General features: G+C 40.0%; 1 protein-coding gene across 1 annotated transcript in view; it reads left to right on the forward strand.

Annotated features, from left to right (window-relative positions):
* kcnq3 (potassium voltage-gated channel, KQT-like subfamily, member 3) overlaps positions 1-22,877 on the forward strand; it is a 435,667-nt gene that overhangs the window by 277,157 nt on the left and 135,633 nt on the right. The window contains exons 2-3 of the mRNA XM_043688263.2: positions 18,855-18,945; positions 20,753-20,879. Coding sequence (XP_043544198.1) covers positions 18,855-18,945; positions 20,753-20,879 — 218 coding nt within the window. The remainder of the gene's footprint in view (positions 1-18,854; positions 18,946-20,752; positions 20,880-22,877) is intronic.

Raw genomic sequence — 22,877 nt, forward strand, 5'->3', positions numbered from 1 at the left:
ATAGTACCCACTCACTCTGAGCTTACCTAGACATTCACAGCAACCCCTTGCTTGCTTTGCCTGTTTGAGTTTGTCTTTTTGTGCTTTGCCCCTCAGCCAGAGATACCACTCTGATATTATTGCTGCCTTGCTGTGCTGTTTAGCTGAAACACAAAGGCAGGAAGCTTGTCCTCAGTCAGGACAAGGGGAAAGGCTTTCCGTCAGCAGTTCCCAGCACAATAAGCCAACGGTAGCCTCCTGTACCAATCCAGACACTGCTCATCTTGACTCTTTCTTCCCTGTTGTTGGCTCTTTCTCTCCTGAATGGGAGATGAAAGTGGGTAGTACAACTTTTAGTGCAGACAGGGAAGTCTTCTGAGCAAGTGAGTAGGCAGCGCAGAGGGTATGCAAGGTTATTGATGTTGGGGGTTTGGGACGGATGAGAGTGAGTGAGGAAATACGTTGCAGGCAATAATGAGAGTGTGGGAGAGTCTTGGTGGGAAATTCGTACAGTCACAGAGAAAGGATGAGTGTAGGGTATCAGAAAAAAGGTGGTAGCACTTATGCTGGCAGAGAGGATAAAGTTTTCTTCCTGCAGTGCTGGGCATTTCTCCCGAAGGCTGACGCTACACTGACATGGGTGACAACCACAGAGCAGACCCCATCTAGCAGGATTAACAGGCTCCTGTCTGAAAAGCAGAGTGCCAGTTTCCCCTGTCTGCCACATTGGAGGCAAATGTCAGAAATCATGCAGGGCAACTCTGGACTGACTGTATTTATCTGGATGCACAACCAGCTTATAAAGATGGTGCCTGTGCAAGGGATGTTGATGTTGTAGCTGATATCTAAAGAGTGGTGAGCTGCTCTAGGAATGAGCGTGGTACAGTGGGGTGAAAATTGGAATTGAGAAATACCATAAGTATCTTGTAGGTAGTTAATGAGGCATGTTTGATAAGGTAGGGGAAACACAACGTGCTAGTCCTCAAGACAAAAACTCTCCAAAAACACTTGCCATATCTCAGATTTTATATATAATACATAAGATTTAGCCCAGTGGTCTAAAGTTGGTGGATATCTAGGAGTTACATAATAAGTCCATAATAAGTTGATAAATTAATAAGTTTGACCTTTTCCTGCAATCTTCTGCTCAAAAGAAACTGTTTGCCCATAAATATTCTGAAAGTACTGTTTCGATAGTGGTAAAAACGGGCAACCAATTTCCTTCATCTGATTTCAGTCTTTGGGACTTTCATGGACTGAAATGTTTTTAAAAAGGATAACAAAAAATGACCACAGCCATCCACTGGTCACTGTTTGTGAAGCTATCAGTAAACAAAACAAAAAATCTGCACCTAAATTTACATCTTTATCAAAAGTCACTGAAACTCAATCCCACATCTACTGCTTGATTTATACCTTTATGGATATGTTTTAGATTTTGATGGAGGAAAGACTTGCTTGCAAATCCCTTCCTCCTCTACCTCTTTTTATTCTTGTTTTTAAGTAACATGCAGCCTTTTGATTTTACTCATTAAAATATAAATTACACGTTTACTTAGGTTGAAGTTTGTTTGTCAATATCTGCTCACTGTACAAGTATATTAATACCTTGTGATTTGCAAAAGTCTACTGCAGTATTGACTATAATGCACCCACAATTTGGTATCACATACAAAGTTAAGAACAATATTTTGATTCCGAAGTCTAAATAGTTCATATAAATTGTGAACAATGGTCTACCAAAGAGACCAGATAGAATCTTAGTTTTAGTCAATAAGAAGTTTGGGTAATTATCACACAACAGGCTCAAGCCTCTGACACTGACGTCAATGTGTGTCTGTTTGCAGTTGAGGGGTTCTGATGTGTGACAGCAGCAATCTTCTCCACATTCACCACTACAGACTTTTGGAGATCCGACTCAGTTTATCATTTTGAAACTGTATGTTGTACTGATATGTCAATTTGCAGTGTATTCTCAAATTTTAGGATGAGGTTAGGACCCCTACCACTTTAGTGAGTAGGAATTCGAAAAACTGAAGCAAACAGACATAAACAGGATATAATTCCTTGTTCATAACATTGCCCAGTGAAGTTGTCAAAGTTTTCACTTTGAGAGTGAAGCTTTGAGGTTTCCAAATTAAGTTTGGTAGCTACTTGCTTAATATTTGAGAGAACGTAAAGGGACACATGGGTTAAAACAGATCCAAGAGACAAATGAGAGTAACAGTGTTTAGTTACGTAATGCTGTATCCTACACCCAAGGATACCAAAGTGACGCTAAATTCCATATTGCTCTTAGATCATTTCCTGACATTTCAGGTGGGATTAACAAAAGCTTAGCTCCTTGTTTATGTTAAGGCTGTTGAATGAAACTGGTGTTCGTTCTCCAGAGCTGAAATCCTTGATAAGCAGTCTGTAAGTAGATATGGTTCTAAATGATAGAGGTTCTAAATTCCAACAATGCTGAGGTACTGAAAAGCATTCTTGGAATACTCTTTCTTTCATCTTCATGAGAGGACAAGGGGAAAAGCGAAGGTTTTTTCCCTCAGAAATAATGAGGAAATTAAATGTCATAATAAAGCAAAAACAGCTAACATTACTCAGAGTAACAATTAATTTTGAAAAGAGTTTGAATAGGTTTGAAGAACTGTGTTTGAGGTAAATGCTGTCATATTCCTATTCAGAGCATCATTTTACAGATAACCATAAAATCAAACAACACGGTTTTCCACAGATAAACAAAATAAATGTCCATCTAGTATTCAGGTTTAATACCTGCTATCTGATGTGACATTCAACACAAGATCTTATCTGGGGATATATGGCTAGTAATAGTATCACAGAATAAAGTACTCACAGGAGATTCTTCTCACAGGATGTCAAGAGAACCATTAAGGTTTGCAATAATTCATGGAAAATGGATTGATCTAAGGTAAAATTGTCTTGATGAATTGCAAAAGAAAGGAGTCAGAGCATGACATGCTCAGAATCAAATAAATATTCTACAATACCCTTGTGAAATGCAACATTAGGAGTGAATCTGCATCAGCAGTAGTCATTTATTTGATGTCAACTGGTGTTACACTGTAAATGTTACTTAATAAATGTCGACTGGTGAAGTAAGTCTAAAACAGTCAATATAAGATCAAATTATTAAAAAGCAAGAAACCCTTAGGATAATCCAAAGCAGTTATGTGGATTTGTCAAGGGAAGCTTGGAATTGAAACAACATGAAATGGTTATCATTTTCCAAAATCTCTAGATTCTGGAAAGCTCCCAGTGAATTGGAATGCCACAAATGTAAGACCATTATTCAAGAGGAGGAAATAACAAATCAGTCTAACATTTGTCACTGAGAAATTCTAGAATCAACTATAAAGGACATAATAGGATATTCAAAAATCATAAAAACAGATAGAATTAACACGGTTTGTGGAAGAAAAACCATGTTTGATAACATTATTAGAGCTCTTTGCGGTTAAAACAAGTAGGGTGGCTAAAGGTGAACCATTAATTTTAATGTATTTGAATTTCCAAAAGTTATGTGATAAGGTGCTACATAAAAGTTTTCTAATTTCAGTCAGGGATCAATACTGCAGCCTTAATGTTTTACCTCACATGTGGGAAAATGTGAGGCTGTCCATTTTAGCATGAAGAACATAAAAGAAGTGTATGCATAGATTCTATTTATGAACCTATGGTGAAGGCCATTAAGTCTAGGGAGCTTGTCAGCCTTTAGTTTTTGGTTAAAAATCACACAACACCAGGTTATAGTCCAACAGGTTTAATTGGAAGCACACTAGCTTTCGGAGCGACGCTCCTTCATCAGGTGATTGTGGAGGGCTCGATCGTAACACAGAATTTATAGCAAAAATTTGCAGTGTGATGTAACTGAAATTATACATTGAAGAATTGATTGTCTGTTAAGCCTTTCATCTGTTAGAATACAGTGATAGTTTCACTTCTTTCATGTGTAAATCACAAAACCCTTTTTTTTTAATGATTCGGAGTTGAACTGGGGTGTACAAAGTTAAAAATCACACAATACCAGGTTATAGTCCAACAGGTTTAATTGGAAGCACACTAGCCCCCGGAGCGACGCTCCCCCATCAGAGGTGATCAAACCCTAACACTGTGCAAAGCACCACCAAAAAAAGAAAGAAAAGCAAGAAAAACACAAAAAAATCCCACAAAATACAAAACAGCTATGTTCGGCGCAAAGCTCCCAAACAAAGGAATGGGAGCATTGTAAATATACCCGTATTAACTCGGGAGACCCCTTCCAGGGTCCAGGGCTTGACAAATCTAATCATCCTGGTTAAACAAATGCCCTAGTTAAGACAACTGACAAATCTATAACCAAATAACTCAAGTAGGGCTGCTATGTCTTATAAAAATGGTCTGTTGTGTGGTGCACCATGTTTGTAAAAAAGTCCAAGGGAATGTGCTCCATAATTAAGTTCTGCCATCCCAGCAAGCCCGGTGAGTTCTCAGACACCCGAGGTTCATCTTTTAATGCAGACTCCAACTACTCATACCCCCTCAGCAGAACCTGCTACTTAGTCCTGTCTATTCCATGGCTATCTTCCTGGATCATGACAACTGAATCCTCTCCCTCCCAAATCCAAGTTCCTCTCCAACCCTGAGGAATGCTCCTTAACTCTGGCACCAGGTAAGCATTACAACTCTTTGGAATCCTGTGTCTCAGCTTCAAAGAAAAGCATCTGTCGCTCTAACAAAATCTTGCAGTACCACAACTACATTCCTTTTATTGCTCCCCAATTTAATAGCATCCGGCATCATTAGATTACATACAGTGTGGAAACAGGCCCTTAGGCCCAATAAGTCCACACCATCCCTCCGAAGGGCAACCCACCCAGACCCATTCCCCTCCACCTAACATTAGGGGCAATTTAGTATGGCCAATTCACCTAACCTGCACATCTTTGGACTGTGGGAGAAAACCGGAGCACCCAGAGGGAACCCACGCAGACACTGGGAGAACGTGCAAACTCCACACAGATAGTTGCCCAAGGCGGGAATTGAACCTGGGTCTCTAGCAGTGCTAACCACTGTGCTACCGTGCCACCTCTGTGGTCAGTTTGCTCATCCACCCTGTTTGTCCACATGAACTTCAAGAGTCTCAAACCTGTTGAGTTCCTTCCAATGGTACCTTCTGGATCACCAGACATGCCTTTCCCACAGTGACACCCTCTTGTTCTGACCATGGATTGAGTCTCAGGTATCTATCCTAATGGATGTGACTGGATCTTGGAACAAAACGTCATATAATGTGCCCCTTCCATGTTATCGATGTGGCTGAAGCTTGCACATCAGCTCAAAATTCAAATCCTTCAAGTTGCAGACAGTGCCAAAAAAGCTTCCATGAATCACTCTGGCATTGATAAATTCCCAGCTGCCACAGCAGCAACACATAATTTGTCCTGGCATATTTACTGTTTACTTAACTAATGGTTGCATCCCTAGAATCATTCTCCATAGTTTTATATATGTTTCTTGACTATTTAATATTTTTTCTTCATTCTCAAAAATATATTGGAAGCTTTTTTTTTCTGTTGAAGGTGCAATATAACCTTGTGCCACAGTTGATGCAGTGATCTTATATCATTGCTACTGAGACCAATGACCACCATGAGGATTTTGCCAAAAGCAGTGGCACACCTGGAAAAGCAAAGATAGAGGCAATTCACTGTCAAGTTGTGTCCATTCCTTTGCCAGTATCCACATCTAGGCAAGTGACAGTTACCAATTTGAACTCATGCTTATTATGTTTTCTAACCTACTCTTCTCTTCTCAGTTCCTGTGCATTTCCCATATCCCCTCCTCACCCCACAACTCACTCTTAGCTCATAGTGCACAATATGATGGGAGTACCATCAAGTCAATACTATATTAACATATACTAGATATGCTCAACGCTGTGCAGAGATGTGGAGTAGCACTTGACCCATGAAGCCTGACATTGAGAAGGTTGGGCTAATGGTACTGGACCTCGGAGGATTGTATCAGATATCCGTGGAAAGAGAGATTTCTCATCAACTCTGTTCTGCTACCTGATGCACTTTGTATGGTACAATCTGCCTGCAGAGCATGCAAAACAACATTTTTAACTGTAACTTGGTACATGTGACAACAACAAATCAAATCAAAGAGAGGTTTCTAACGTGCTATTGGGCAAATGCACGATGGGCCCTACTGCATGACTGAGGGAAATGCCAAAGTTGATGCCGTTTTTGTCCACAGTACGATTATACTAAAGGACTAATGAACCAACCAGCTCATCTAGTAATTGGCTGAAGGATGATGGACAGTGCACTGGAAGCACAGCTCTCAGATAGGGATTGTACACAGCATGAGAAATGCAGAGATGGAAAAGGAAAATAACTCATTAAACATTTACGTATATCAGATTACATTTTCCACCATTTTCTGCAGTTATTTATTAAATGGATCCCAATGCTTCTGGCCACATAATGAATTGTAGTGTTTTGTGTCATGCTATTTCAAGTGGAAAATGCATCAAGCAGAGAAGTAGGAGGGTTAACTCACAGCATGTCTGAGAGACCTTTTTGGTGTATGTAGGCTCAAAAAAATTCCCAAAAAAATCACTGAACATACAGGCAAGGGCAGCAGGACATTTGAGACTTTATTACCCAATAGGACAGTGCACATCTTTATCCAATCAGCCCAAGACATTTAGAAGTCAACAAACTAAGAAGAACGAATTAGTGGGGATGAACTTGATGCTAAAGTTGAAACAGAAATTGGGAGAAAAAAGGAAGATTTGAGTATATCGAGGCAACTAGGACGCTTTTCCAGAAATTAGTCTGGGCAGCAGACTAATGGTAATTAAGAATCTACAATCAGGAGAAGAAATTGATTTTGGTGAAGAGCAAGAAGGTTGAATAGTGGAGGGGCAGCAATGAATGAACATTTGGGATTTGGAACCAGAGTTTGCATGGAGCATGTCCTGTCAGGATGGTAAGTGGCTGAGTCAGAATTTGATTTGAAACAGGCTTGATAAATTAATTGCTTTGCCTTTGTTTTGTCCTTCCTCATATGTTTATCATATTGACAAAGTGAATTATGAAGTGAATCTTCCATCATTCAGCCACCCTGAGAAAAGTATGGGTAATCTGAGACTCTTTCAGTGGAGATATATCACTACCAGTAATAGTCATTCCTTTCTATTAAAGTATCTTTGAAAGTGACATGAAAGGAAAAGAGAAATCAGTTTATCTAGTTTTTTTTCCTGTGTAAAGGGAAGCAATTATCGGTTATGGATCTAATACCATCATACTGTATGCTAAATTGCGAATTTGTGTCTGAACAGATTGAACAGAATCAAGTGTTTTTCAGTCTTTGTGCTGGGTATGGTTGAAGGAGTCTTTTTGTGACTTAGTTGGCTGCAAGGTTTCCAGTCAAGAGTGTGGTGTTCGAAAAGCACATCAAGTCAGGCAGTATCCGAGGAGCAGGAGAATCTATATTTCTGGCATAAGCACTTCATCAGGAATCCCGAAATGTTGATTCTCCTGCTCCTTGGATGCTGCCTGACCTGCTGTGCTTTTCCAGCATCACACTCTCGACTCTGATCTCCAGCATCTGCAGTCCTCATTTTGTCCTGACAGGTTTCCAGTCGAGGTATTTTTGGTCAGTCTCTGTTTCTTTCTGATGAATGCTTGTCAGCAAGACCATTACCTATCTAGGATCAGTCAGTCTGATAATGGAATTAGACATGTCTTCAATACTTCAGGGTATTGATCGTGATTGATTAGCTGGCTATATACTTAATTGTAACCCCTAGCTGGAATATTTTTCTCATTGTCTCCAGATAACCAAGTAAATGCACACCATTATGATGTGGTTACCAACCCTGTTGGGTTGTCAGACAGTCTCCTAGAATGGTATGAATTTCACGAGTTCTGCTACCAACAACCAGTGGAACATTGAACTTTAAATTTCCCACTACAGCAGCTCAGGGTCTAAAAAGGTGCTGACCTTGTACATAGTATGTTCACAATTAAAGCAACTATATAAGCATAGCTCTATCTTTCCTTCATAATATCACAGTTAAGACAGAAAGCAAACCCTTAGTCATCGTAGCTGGTTACTTTAATTGTGCCAACCTCGAGTGTTCTCCCAAGAGATACCATCAGCACATCTCCTATCCCACCAGAGGCCCAAACTCCCTCAACCATGGCTACAAAACCAAAGACACCGACTACTTCTTCCCCTACCCGCATTTTGGTAAATCAGACCATAAGGCTGTGCACGTTCTCCCAGCTTAGAAGCAGAAACTGAAGTATGAGGATTTGGTACGGTAAGTCATACAGTGCTGGACTGAGATAATGGATGAGGTCCTACACGACTACTTTGCGTTGGTGGACTGGTCCATATTCAAGAACTCAGCAGGCAATCTAAATGAGTATGCCACTACCGTCACAGACTTCACCAGATAGCGTGTAAGGATTGCATGCCGAAGATGTTAATCCGAGTGTTCCCCAACTGGAAACAATGGATGAATCAGGAGATCCACTCCCTAGTGAAGCCCAGTTCCAAGACATACAAGTTAGGCGATCTATACAGGAAATCTAAGTACAATCTTCGCAAAGTCATCAGGGATGCCGAGAGATAATATCAGAATAAACTAGAGCCACAGACTAAACGCATGAGCACACATCAAATGTGACAAGCCTTACACAATGTACTTGACAACAAAGCAAGGTTGAGGAGAATCGTTGACAATGCATCCCTTCCCAATGAGCTCAATGCATTCTATGCTTATTTTATATAGAAGGTCAGTCCAATGATTTTCTCCTGCCCTGACAGCCTCAGGTATACCTGTACCCATGGATCGGCCTTCTTGAGGATTGTTATGGACCAGGCCAGACTCCTCAAAACATTTTTTAAAAGTAGCTCAGAACCTAACTTTCTAGTTGTTTTAAGCAAGTGAATATTCCAGATGCAACACAGCTAGTCAAACCACTCGGTTTGAAACAAAACAGAATTTATTTACACACGAACAAAAGAAAACTGAATTTAGAGTAACATAACAATTCAAAAACCCAACTGACATGAAAACACAACTTAAAGAGTTGTTCCAATTTCCTGCAACATCCCATAAACACACCCCTTAGCAAAAAGGTAAATTCAAACACAGGTTCCGATTGTTGACTTAGGCAGCATCTGTTAGCCATTATTGAAGTAGCCAGTTCAGACATTTTGGCACCTGTGCCTTTATGACCTCTCTCAAACAAAACAAGGACAGAATAATCTTGTTAAAGGAGCAGTAGCATCATGGGAGGGAGGGGGGTCCCATGGAAAGCAACTGGCTCAAATGAATCCCAGGCCATGCACGCAGGTCCTGCATGGACAAGCTAGCAGGAATATTCACAGACATCTTTAACCTCTTCTTCCTCTGATGTGAAGTTTCCACCTGCTTCAAGAAGACTACTATCATTCCACTGCCAAAGAAAAATGAGGCAACATGCCTTAATGACTTCTGCCTGATGGCTCTGACATCCATCATGTTGAAGTGCTTCAGAAGGTTAGTAATGGTGCACATTAACTACAGCCTCCCAGATTGCCTTGATCTGCTACAATTCGCTGATGGTCCACAGCAGACGTCATCTCCCTGGCCCTAACTCATCACTAGAAAATCTGGAGAACAATGACACAAACGTTAGACTCCTATTTATTGACTTTAGCTCTGCCTTCAACACCATAATCCCAACCAAATTCATCTCCAAACTCCAAGACCTAGGACTCTACTCCACCATAATCCTCAAAACTGATGCCCCGCAAGGCTGCATGCTCAGCTACTTACTATACTCCTTATGCATTCATGGATGTGTGGCCAAATGCAGCTCTAATTCAATGTACACATTTGCTGATGATACCACTGTAGTGGGTCGAACAATGAGACAGAGTACAGGAAAGAGATAGCGAGCTTGATGGCATGGTGCAAAAACAACATTCTCTCAATGTCAGCAAAATGGACGAGCTGATCATCGACTTCAGGAAGCCGAGTGGAGGACATGCCCCTGTCTGTATCAATAGTGCTGAGGTGGAGGTGATCAAAAGCTTCAAGTTCCCAGGAGTAATATAACCAACAATCTGTCCTGGTCCATCCACATTGACGTTATGGTCAAGAAAGCACATCAATGCCTTTACTTCATCAGAAGGCAAAGAAAATTTGGCATGTCCACAATGACTCTTGCCAATGTTTATAGATGCACCATAGAAAGCAACCTATTCGATGCATCACAGCTTGGTATGGCAGCTGCTCTGCCCAAGACCATACAAAATTACAGAGAGTTGTGAACGCAGCCCAGGCCATCACGAAAACCTGCCTTCCTTCCAATGACTTCATCTACACTTCCCGCTACCTTTGGAAATCACAACATAATCAAAGACCACTCCCCCGCCCCGGTTATACTCTCTTCCATTGGGCAGAAGATATAAAAGTTTGAAAACACACACCAGCAGATTCAAGAATAGATTTTTCCTCAGACATAAAAACAGATCTCTCATATATTAGAGTTGAGAGTGCGGTGCTGGAAAAGCGCAACAGGTCAAGCAACATCCAAGGAGCAGGAGAATCGATGTTTCGGGCAGGAACCCTTCATCAGGCTCTTGACTCTGTTCTCCAACATCTGCAGCCCTCACTTTCTCCTCTCATATATTAGCGTTGATCTTTCTCTGCGTCTTCTCTGCAGCTTTAATACTATATTCTGCATTGTGTTCTATTACCTTAATGTACTTAGGTAAGGTATGATTTGTCTGATAGCACACAATAATACGTTTTACCTTATTTCAATCCACCTTACAGTAATAAATCAAATCAAAACAAATATTATTGCAGAGATCATCTCACAACTCACTGTATCGTCCCAAAACGTGGTGTGACGGGATAGTCACCTATATAGTCGCAGGCAACATTTCTCATGGGCAGGGGAGGTGAAAATTGTACTTTTATTAATAAATAAAAGAAGAGACAGGTAGCTGCTTTATTGCTCTTATACTCACTTCTCTTTCAATGATCACACCAGGGGTTAGCTCGAATGCAGCTGTTACACTGTTTTATTTCTCACTTACTTGCATGGTTTGGCATGTCTCAGTATTTCCCTTTTTGTGTTAGCTTGAGCACCATTTTAGCTTTCTCCATTACAGCATTTGTTTCAACATTGCTGTTTCTCTCCAAGCACAGTTCAATTCATCATCATTTGTGATGGTTAGACATAAATGGCTGCATTTTTCCACTTTTGGACAAAGTGATATTTGGAGTGAGATTCAAGGTACCCAGACACCCCACTGCCCTTGGCGTCTTTTCTCATGCAGTTACCTGCTCTCTGCTCATTAATTATGTGCATTACTTCTTCAGTGCCCATTTTGGAATTGCGTAACAGGAGATGGGGAAGTGACTTTGCAGCATTGACACCATTGGCACTATGTCCAAGCGCCAGCTGTGCACCACTTCAGATATTGCAAGGACAGGAACTGCCCTTTGCACTGCATCATTTACCCTGAAGGATATGGTCCAGAAAGACAAGTTCACAGACAACAGCCTGAAGCTACTGGTGAATGGGGTTGTGGAAAGGTAGGCAGTGTTAGATTAGATATAGATTACATTACATTACATTACAGCGTGGAAACAGGCTCTTCGGCCCAACAAGTCCACACCGACCCGCCGAAGCGCCACCTACCCATACCCCTACATTTACCCCTTACCTAACACTACGGGCAATTTAGCATGGCCAATTCACCTGACCTGCACATCTTTGGACTGTGGGAGGAAACCGGAGCACCCGAAGGAAACCCACGCAGACACGGGGAGAATGTGCAAACTCCACACAGTCAGTCGCCTGAGGCGGGAATTGAACCCGGGTCTCAGGCGCTGTGAGGCAGCAGTGCTAACCACTGTGCCACCGTGCCACCGTGTTGTTCTTTCTGGCTGGCAAAGATGGCAATGCCACCAGATTCTGCCCAATGCCATGGGCTAAATGGAAGGCACAGCAATGCAGGGAGAAAAGTCAATGTTTTTATGTGTCCTGCAGAGACAAGTGCCACAACGTCATTCTGCTAGCTCACTGTTACAGAGGAGCCAATCACTCCAACTCTGCCACTGTACATATGTCTCAATGCAAAGGAACAGTGGAAGACTTTCAAAGAGATTTTTCCACAGTGCTCAAGGAAAGTATATTCTTGTCAAAACAAGGATAGCAAGGGTAGGAAGAGCTAGCCTTCGATAAGCAAAGCAAAAAAGGAAGGCATCCAATTAAAAGGTCAGGCTTACAAAGTAGCCAAGTGTAGTGGGAAACAGGAAGATTTGGAAAACTTCAAAAAGCAACAAAGAACCACTAAGCAAGTCATAAGGAAAGGATAGATTATGAATGCAAACTAGCACAGAATATAAAAAAAAGGTATGAAAAGTTTTTATAAATATACAAAATGGAAAAGGTTGGCTAGTGGAAATAGGTGCCTTACAGGATAAGGAACGGGAATTAATATTGGGTAATGCTGAAATGGCCGAGGCCTTGAATAACTATTGTGTATCAGTCTTCTCAGTGGAAGTTCTGTCTAACATGATGTTAAGGATATGATGGGAGGTGAGGATCTCAATTCAATTGTTATCACTAAAGGGGTAGTGTTGAACAAACTTGAGGATCAAAAGGTGGATACGTCCCCTGGTTCTGATGGGATGCATCCCAGAGTTCTGAAAGAAATGGCGAAGTCATAGTAAATGCAAGGGCAGTAATGTACCGAACTTCACTGGACTCTGGGCAGGTCTCAGCAGACTGAAAGACAGCAAATGCCATGCCACTATTTAGAAAAGGGTGTAGGCAAAAGGCAGGTAACTATAGGCCAGTTAATATCTGTAGTCGGGAAAATGCTGGAGGCTATTAAAGAAGAAATAGCGAGACATCTGATGGAAAAGTTCCTTGGATTCAGGAAGGGAACTTACTGGAGTTCTTTGAGGATGTAACAAGTGTGGTAGATGGAGGAGAATAGGTGGATGTTGTATACTTGGATTTCCAGAAGACCTTCGCGGGGCATGTACTAGCATGGATAGAGGACTGGTTAACCAATTGGAAGCAGAGAGTTGGGATAAATAGGTGTTTCTCTGGTTGGAGATCAGTGGTGAGCAGGGTGCAACAGAGATTGGTGTTGGGCACAGATCTATATTAAATAAATGATTTGGAAGAGGAGACAGAGTGTAACATATTCAAGTTTGCTGATGACACTAAATTGAGTGGAAAGGCAAATGGTGCACAGCATATGAAGGGTCTGCAGAGAGGTTTAGACAGGTTAAGTGAGTGGGCAAGGGTCTGGCAGATTGGGTACAATGTTGGCAAATGTAAGGTTATCCACTTTGGAAGTAAAAATATTCAGACAGAGTATTATTTAAATGTGAAAGATTGCAACATGCTGTTGTGCAGAGGCACTTAGGATTGCTCGTACGTGAATCGCTAAAAGTTGATTTGCAGGTGCAATAGCTATTCAGGAAGGCAAACAGAATATTGGCTTTCATTACTGGAGGGATTGAATTTAGGAGCAGGGAGGTTCTGCTGCAATTGTACAAGGTGCTGGTGAGGCTGTACTTGGAGTTTTTGCATGGTAGGGGAATTAACGGTTATAGGGATAATGGCGGTAGGAGGAGCTGAGGCAATGGGTAGATCAGCTATGATACTAATGAATGGTGGAACAGGATCGACAGACCAAATAGCTACTCCTGCTTCTATTACTATGAAACTCTGGTTATTGCATGCAGCAATGTCTCTCACCCACCTCATTCTCCCTAGCTACTAACTCTCCCTGCCCTCTGTGCCTCCAAATCACTCAGTGGGGGATACCTCACCAAATATACCGCCCATGCATCACAACTAACAACTGTTCCACTAAACTACTGTCATCATAGTCAAAAATCACACAACACCAGGTTATAGTCCAACAGGTTTAATTGGAAGCACACTAGCTTTCGGAGCGACGCTCCTTCATCAGGTGATTGTGGAGGGCTCGATCGTAACACAGAATTTATAGCAAAAATTTACATCACACTGCAAATTTTTGCTATAAATTCTGTGTTACGATCGAGCCGTCCACAATCACCTGATGAAGGAGCGTCGCTCCAAAAGCTAGTGTGCTTCCAATTAAACCTGTTGGACTATAACCTGGTGTTGTGTGATTTTTAACTTTGTACACCCCAGTCCAACACCGGCATCTCCGAGTCACCATAGTCAGTTTCTTAGTTACATTGCAGGACAATTTGGCCACACCTGAACTGATGGTTCCACAGCAGTCCAGCTGATGTAGCAATTGACTGTGACCAATTCTCTGACTGACCGTGGTCTCCCTTGATCCCACTAAGAACTGGTCCGCTTTGATTTTCTGACTTAGCCATTTGGTTGAACAACAAGCAATGTGTTTGCTGCGTTAGTTGCTGACATATTCTGTTGTGCTGAGATTGATTTAGCGCAGTGCCATACAGCAACACAACTCTTTGACTGCTCAGTGCTCTGAACCATAAGTTACTAGCCTCACGTTCTGTGCTGATAAGCAGTATTATACACAGAGGCAGGCTGCCTCCAAGTTAGCTCAAAAGAGTAAGTGGTATGAAATGAAGCTGAGCGACAAGATGCATCCTTTGTAGGTGTATCAGATACATGTATATCCCTGTACACAACGCAATCTGGTAGAAGCGCCCCTGAACTCCGGACTAGAGTGTTGAAGGGCTGAAGTGATGCCCAAGTTGATCACAGAGCAAATACGATGATGCGGGAGACTGGTGGGTTGCTGACACTGAATTGCATGGACAGTGGCTGGAAGAGAGACGTATCCATGTTGCCAGCAGAGACATTGTGAAGAAGTCAGATGGATGAAGGCCTGGAGGAGTAAGTGGTGAACTGCTGCCACTGGGTAACCGCTCTGACTTTCATGTCAGGAAATGGTGCTATAAGGCTTCTTGAGGAAGGAATGGCGAACTGAAAGCTGCGAAGAAGTGATGTGAGTGCAGCTAATAATCAGTTACAAATACATGGAACTAAGTTAGATTAGATTCCCTACAGTGTGGAATTCGGTCCTTTGGCCCAACAGTCCACACCGACCTTCTGAAGAGTAACCCACCCAGACCCATTTCCCTCCGACTAATGCACCTCACACTATGGGCAATTTAGCATGGTCAATTCACCTGGCCCACATGTCTTTGGGAGGAAACCGGAGTACCCAGAGGAAACTCACGCAGACACGGGGAGAATGTGCAAACTCCACACAGCCTGAGGCTGGAATCGAACCTGGGACCTTGGTGCTGTGAGGCAACAGTGCTAACCAGTGAGCCACCGTGCCACCCCAAGTTTATAACCACTCATTAGCAAGATTGTGATTTCACCATTTAAACCTTAGAGGGAAAATTTGGAATTTTTTCTCAATTTTGAGATTCTGATTTGTTTCATTTTCAGACTCTCCAAACATTCTCACCATTGCCCACGCTACTCAAGGGAGTGGAAATTTCTCAAATTTATTACAAATAGGTGATAACTAAATTGTCACTGTGTTTTGATGCTACAACTATTGGCTGGTTTAACTCATTCTGTGAAATCATCACTGTACATTTTGTTTTGGGTGATAACATAGGAGTATTATTCATAATGCAGCTTAGCGTCATATAATATTAAGGACAATCTGATGTTTTCATATGTCCCAAAGTTGTATTCACACTAATTGATGGGGCAAATTCATTTTCATTTTGAATACCCATCATGAATAATGAATGGTTGTAATATATATTTATTACTATAATCAATACTCAGGTTTCCAAAACACATGCATCCCTGGAGGTGTAGGTGGTGTGAAGGTTTCAATTTTTCAGCGTGCATAGATAAAATAACAGTTCAATTCTGACCCAATAGCTAATTTATCATTTAGACATTAATTGACTTTCTAAAAAAACTAAATTTGAACTTCAACATCAATGTCTACACTGCAAACAATGTAATATAGCCTTGTGATTAGAGAATATACAAGTAAAAAGGACAAGCAATGATCATTTAATCAACTGATACATTGTTGTTATGACTATTAGTTGGAATACTAATGTGGAGGCTTAAGCTGTTGAAAAAAAATGTAATTAATTGACTAAAAGACTATATACTATCGAGGCTTAGTATGTATTTTTATGAATTTGGTATTACACATAAGATTTCCTTGCAGCTGTGATAGTGTTCCTACCCTTGGGACAGGAGGTCAGGATTCAAACCCCAGTTGCTCTAGTTGTGTATCCAAACAAATTTGAACAGTTTAGTTAAAATATCTATAAGTCTCTTACTCTCAGAGAACATTGGGACCCTTCTGTTGCTACTTTAAGCTTTGATGGAAAGTATCCTTTTTTTAAAAAGGCTTCAGAATTTAACTGCATCATTGCTCAAAGTCATAATGAGACAAATAAAATCATACAGCCATTCATGAGAGGGTCTTGCCAGGTTCTTACAATATCTGAGATGCTTTGACTTTCAGGATTTAAGAACTGTTGGGCTGAATGAATTCAAGGATCAATCTCAGTTTCAGATAATCACATGTTTTTGTATAATTTAGTCTTCTGGTTTGTAGGCAAGCAGAGTCTAAAATCTCAATCTGGGCTAGGACTAAAGGCAAATGGGAAATGTTAGCATGCACCCAGAACTCAGAATGGAATCTTGTTGCACCAGGCTTTTGGTATTGTAATTTTCCATTGGGATGGAGTGGCAATTAGAGAGGTGTTATGTTAAACCTCTGAAAAGAATCTTGCTACCACAGGGAAATTTCTCAAGCGTGGGTGCCCAACACAGAACACAATACTCCAGCTGTAGACTAACTGGTAATTTTCCATTGGGATGGAGTGGCAATTAGAGAGGTGGCTCTGTGGGAGTCATAGTACAATCTTAGGAATCCTAGGAATTTTATTAACATGTCCTGAGGGCATAAATTTCATTCCCAGCAGCAAAAAAATAACATGAATACTATTGAATCCATTTAAGAATCCTGTGAGACACACAAACCTAAAGTCCTGGAGAATTCATCATATTTACAAGCCCATGATTGGCTGCATTTGGAGATGAAGAAGAAAATTTTCTTTTTCTTGTTTGGCATTCCTCAGGTGTTTCTTCCATCCATGGAAATGCATAATGAGCCTGATTTTGAATTCAGGACAGGAGCCACTAATGTATCCTTGCCAGTGTTGGCCAGTCATGTTGACATTCCCATCCTGGCTTTCTGTTGTCTTGGCAGTCACAGATTCTGTCACTCCTTCCATTGGCCAGGCAAGGCTTCTGAAATTTCATCCCTTGATAGAAACACTATCCACATGATATAGCAATGTGTCAGCTGTTTGTGTCGCTATTCAACTCTCTTTCCTCACAACACAGCTAAATCTTTTATAATTCAAGTGTTCATTCAAATCCTTTTGGAATTTATTATTGAATTGCCTCCATCACTACTTTTCAGGCAGTGTGTTCCAACTTATGATTTTGTGCATAAAATGAAAATTTTCCTCTTGCTGCCTCTGGGTTTTTTTGGTAGTCATGTTAAACCTCTGAAAAGAATCTTGCTACCACAGGGAAATTTCTCAAGCGTGGGTGCCCAACACAGAACACAATACTCCAGCTGTAGACTAACTAACCTTGTAAAGATTTAGCATTACTTTATATTGACTACTATCTGATGTAATGGTATGCTAATCCCAAGAAAGTATTAGTTTTATGAGCTATGTATATTATTAGACATGCACAAATGAATTAATATCTTGGGAATTGTTTTCCATTTAGATTCTGCTACAATAATTCACATATTAATCAGTGGATTTCAGCAGTTGTGTCAGTTATTCATTTCTTTCCAATATAAAAATAGGTTTGCATTTTTGAAAACCGATTCTTTAATTAACCTCCTGCTAGTGTGTCAGGCAACATCCCAACCCATGAATAGAGTGCTCAGAAGAGGAGGAACTGGGAACAATGTACAGCTTTATCGGAGATGACATTGTGAGAAAGCTTGATGTCTTCAGTCCATTAAAGTTTTGTTATGACCTGAGGTTGTGAAAGGCACTATCCAAATGTAAATTCTAATTTTTTTTCCATTGCTCAAATTAAACCATTGCCTTGTAACAGTAAGTGGAGTGGGTATCACAATGGAGTGGAGTGAGTTGCTATTGTACCTTATTAGCTGATATACTAGATATACATCCTTTGGTGTCTTACCTGGTCTCTACACTCAGTTTATTATTTTCTTCCGAAGTATACATCTATATATCACCTTTAATGTTATACAGATGGTAAAGAGCATCCTCATGTCATACACAGTTTGAACCTTCTTTCTTCATAATGAAAGCACACAGAGATTAATCAAAGTAGCAGTAACATTAAAAATCCTAAGGCTTAATTTCTGACATATTTCCAGTGGTAAGCCTTGGAATGTAAGAACATATTGGAACCTTGCTGCTCATGATTTTGTGACCAGTTGAAGTTTAGGCATGATTTTCTGGAATTCATTGAGACTCCATGCTGAGTATGATTCCTCCCAGAGTATATGCGGAATATTAAGATTAAATCTGCTGAGTCTCAGCTGCAATAAACATTTCCTTATAAATGGTGGGATCTGGAAAGGAATTGCTCCATATTTCAATTTTGCTGCTACAAATTTAAATTTTGCTAACAAGATATCAAAATATCTTGTTGATGTTACTGACTTTACCACATATATTAACATATTGGGTATTGTGCTTTCTTCTCATATACATAGACATCAGTTCTGTACATTGCTAAATTTTGTTCAATGTTTACTTTAGACTTGATGAGTGTAATGATCGATCCTTGTTTTTCATTTCACAGATTTTTGTTAGTCCTTGGGTGCTTAATCCTGGCCATTTTGTCAACATTTTCCGAATTTGAGGCTCTCTCACAAAAATGGCTCCTGACACTGGTTAAGTACAATCTAATTTGAAGAACTCTTATATACACACTGTAAAGTTAACCTTATAATTATTCAATTGAAAATTGTATTTATTAGGTAATGTGTTATGCAGGGGCAATCTCAATTTTCTGTCTTAATTTTATTCGGGTAATCTGATGGTTTTACTTTATAAATACTGTATATGATTCTAATTGTATTCAACAGAACTACACATAAATCCTTTTTTCAAAGCAATCCAGTTATCATAGTATGGCATTGCTCAGATGCTTTAGGTTGGTTAGTTCTTACTGAGTAGCAATGTAGGCCCAAGGATCTAGTCTAATCCTATTGCTAAGTTTTGCTAAAGAATTCTGGTGCTTCATTGCAATATAATATTCCACAACTCCCTCTGTTCTGTCTCAATGTCCACATCATGACCACAAAATTAGCAAAGCACTTCCATTGCATCAATTTACCAATTTTCAGAATCTCAGAATTGTTACTGTGTAGAGGGAGCCATTTGGCCCATTGCGCCTGCACTGTCTGTTCAAATGAGCATTATTACTTGGTGCCAATCTCCTGCAATTTCCACATACCCTTGTACACTATTACTATCCAAATAATCATTCAATGCCCTCTTGAATGCCTCAATGGAACCTGCCTCCACCACATTTCCAGGCAGTGCATTCCATATCCTAACTACTTGCTGTGTGAAAATAATTCTTCTTATGTAACGCTTGGTGTTTCACACCTTACGTTAATACTTCACAGACTTCCCTTCTCATATTAGCTATCATGCCGTTTCTCTACTTAAGGCTGCCAAACATAATAAGAAAGAATTGGGGAAGTATTGTGCTTTGGCTCCATCTTCAAGCCCATTTTCAATACAACCCTTACAGCCAGCAAAAAATGAGATCTTCATCCCATCAGTTTGGGCTGGGTTTGATCCCAGGCCTTATGGTGAACAGCTTTGTAGATTATTGGGCAAACATGTTTTGTTTTCACTTAGCAGAGTGAACAAAGTAAAATTTTAAATGATGAGTTATGACCATTTAAATACAAAATATCAGAAAATTTGTCACATTTGCAGTCAAAACTGCAAAAGATGACCTCCACAGATGGCAATGATTCAGGAGTTTATCTAGCATTTGGTCCACATTTGTCTGTTAACAGAACACTTTTGTTTAAAACTTTATGTCCATTACACGTAAACCTATTTCCATATGCCACACATCCCCTCTACATATACCACTCTACAGATAGTCATTCCACTATTTACTACTCCTTTATGCAATCATTTACATGCATGAGTCATCTGCACTCATACATTATTACGACAAATACACCATTCTACACATATTGCTCACTTAAGCCTCTACATATCACTAACCCCTCTAGATCTCGTTCACCTAAACATCTCGTTCACCTCGTTCATCTGTCACTCATACACTTATATTGATCACTCAGCTGTACCTCCAGTCCCATTACATATCTATGCCCATTCCTTTTCTAGTCATTTCCATCAATACTCATCTGCCCTTCTCTTTGATTGCACTGCTGCTCAAGCCCTTGTCTATGTCTTTCTCATCTGCCAAACTTCTCTTTAAAATAAATACTTCCATAATTCAGGGTTTGGTTCTACTTGGTGTGGTTAAAGATTAATTTTGTTATAACTGGTGGAAAGTTGACCATTCCACTAGTTGTTTTTAGTATCAGGAAGATCATCATAACAAGCCTGTAGAAGGGATTTACTGTTAACTGAACATATAACTAGTAGAAATATAATGTTCATTTAGCATCTTTAAGAAGTTGTAATACTTGTATTGTATTTAAACAGGAAGCTGTTACCATCATTGTGTTTGGATTAGAGTTTGCTCTCAGGGTCTGGGCAGCTGGCTGCTGTTGTCGATTCAGAGGATGGAGAGGTCGCCTGAAGTTTATCAGAAAGCCCTTGTGTATCCTAGGTCAGTGGTTGTTTTATTGGCAGTAACAAAAAATATGAAATTATCTTTTAAATATGATTGTGAACAATTAACTCAGGTAATTAAATTACCTCAACGTTGGTGCAAATGGTAAGTGCTAGCATTCCTAACCAAATATAGCATGTCACAATTTAACTGGGAAAGTACACCAATTATCATGCCCCATTGGTATTCCACAAGCTGAAATAAATCACATAAAATCTCAATGTGACCATCAAGTTGTTCAAATTGCTTGATTGCTATTCAGAACAAAAGCAATTCACAGAAAATGAGTATTTATTGTAAGACACTTTCCTTCAATATTAGGAAAGGATTTCTAATCTACTGGTATGTAACTTAAACTATAGCCATTCAAAAACCCCAAACACATACACACACATATTCATGATTAAGATGATACATTTTGTTCTTTATTTATTTGTTTTTCTGCATTTATTCTTTATATTTTGGTTTTAATTTCTATGTTTCAAGTTGGAACCAGAGAGTAGCGATACTATACAACACTTTTCACTGTATTTTGTATTAAAATACGCATTACAATAAATAAATCCAATCAAATAAAAAGACAGATGATTTGTTACAGATATTAGGGGTGGGGAAAAAAATGTAGACAAGGTAAGCAAAGCTTCGAGGATGAAAAGTCCAGATTTCAAGGATGGATTAGATTGTTTCACACTTCTCTTGACTGTTAGCACTGGTGGAAAACTACTGTTTGTAAAGCAATGGTTATTCTTACTTTGATGGTTGAGCCAGTAGACCTGGATGTTTTTACACTTGTTTTTTCTGACTATCTCCCCACCTGGAAGGACTGTGTTGGAGAATTAGATATTTTTGCTTAGCAGGCTCTGGGTATCTTTGGCTCCTCTTGCACTTACAAACTTTTTAGTAAACTGCAACTCAACCAAAGTGCTGTCATCAGCCTGACTTTCCTTAACTCAAAGTCCCTTGGTGCCATTCAATCTCAAGGTATCCCCCTCACTGTGTGGAAAAGATAAATTGTTTTGTAGAGTTAAAAATATATAGCACAATGCCACATTTTTACTTCAAGTTACAAAACTCTCCTGGTATTCAGTTGTATAGCAGTCCAATTTATATTTCAGTTTATAGTGGATATGTAGCACAGAGGTGACACTAATAAATACTGCATTTGCTTAGCATCTTCACAGTCTTAGGATGTATATGGTAATAAAGTAAATGCTGTGGACTGCACTATTGTTAATATGCAAATTGGACAGCAACTTCTAGTCAATACATATGTACACTTAAATGTGTCAACCAGGAATTTGCTGTTCAAGATGCCCTACTCCTCAAGAAGTTGTGTGATGATGATTAAATCTATTAAAATACTAAAATACATGGAGTGTTGTAAAGTTGCAGGACATGGTTGATAAATACACCCCAAATTTACAAGGCTTGTACATTCTTGAGTAAGTACTCTTTTAAACAATGACAGAAATTTTAATTATAGGCAAACATCCTATCTGGCAGTGAAAATTCATTTTTATAATTGTGAAGTACATTCTTCAGATTTTGAGTATTGTTGGGAGATTTTATTTTAAAAAAAAATGCTTGTACATTCCTTTGTGTTTAAGTCTGCCTTCCATTCTTTCTTTCTTCCATTCTGCCTTCTTTCCTCCTTCCCATTTGCTATTTATTTCACTTATGTACCAAATATCCTGGCTCTTCCTGGCTTTGATTCTGTGCTGCTGGATAATAATTCAGTGTTGTGACTGGTTACAGATACAGGCTTGATTTTCATCTTGGAGGTGGGAACTGGGTATCTGGACTTTTCTTGATCTTGTAATTCTGCCTCAATCCCAGCAGCACTACATCTCCTGGGGGGTTGGGACACACTCTGGTGGAGGCCAAACAAGGAGACAGGCCAAAACTGAGGCAGCCAGGTTAAAATGGTCACTGCCTTTCCTGGAAACATTGGCCTAATTCAGACGGGTTCACTCTACTACCACTGTACCCTTCACC

This window comes from Chiloscyllium plagiosum, unplaced genomic scaffold (assembly GCF_037043375.1).
Source record: "Chiloscyllium plagiosum isolate Xiang-an unplaced genomic scaffold, Cpla_swu_hap1 HiC_scaffold_4, whole genome shotgun sequence".
In the NCBI taxonomy this organism is placed as follows: Eukaryota; Metazoa; Chordata; class Chondrichthyes; order Orectolobiformes; family Hemiscylliidae; genus Chiloscyllium; species Chiloscyllium plagiosum.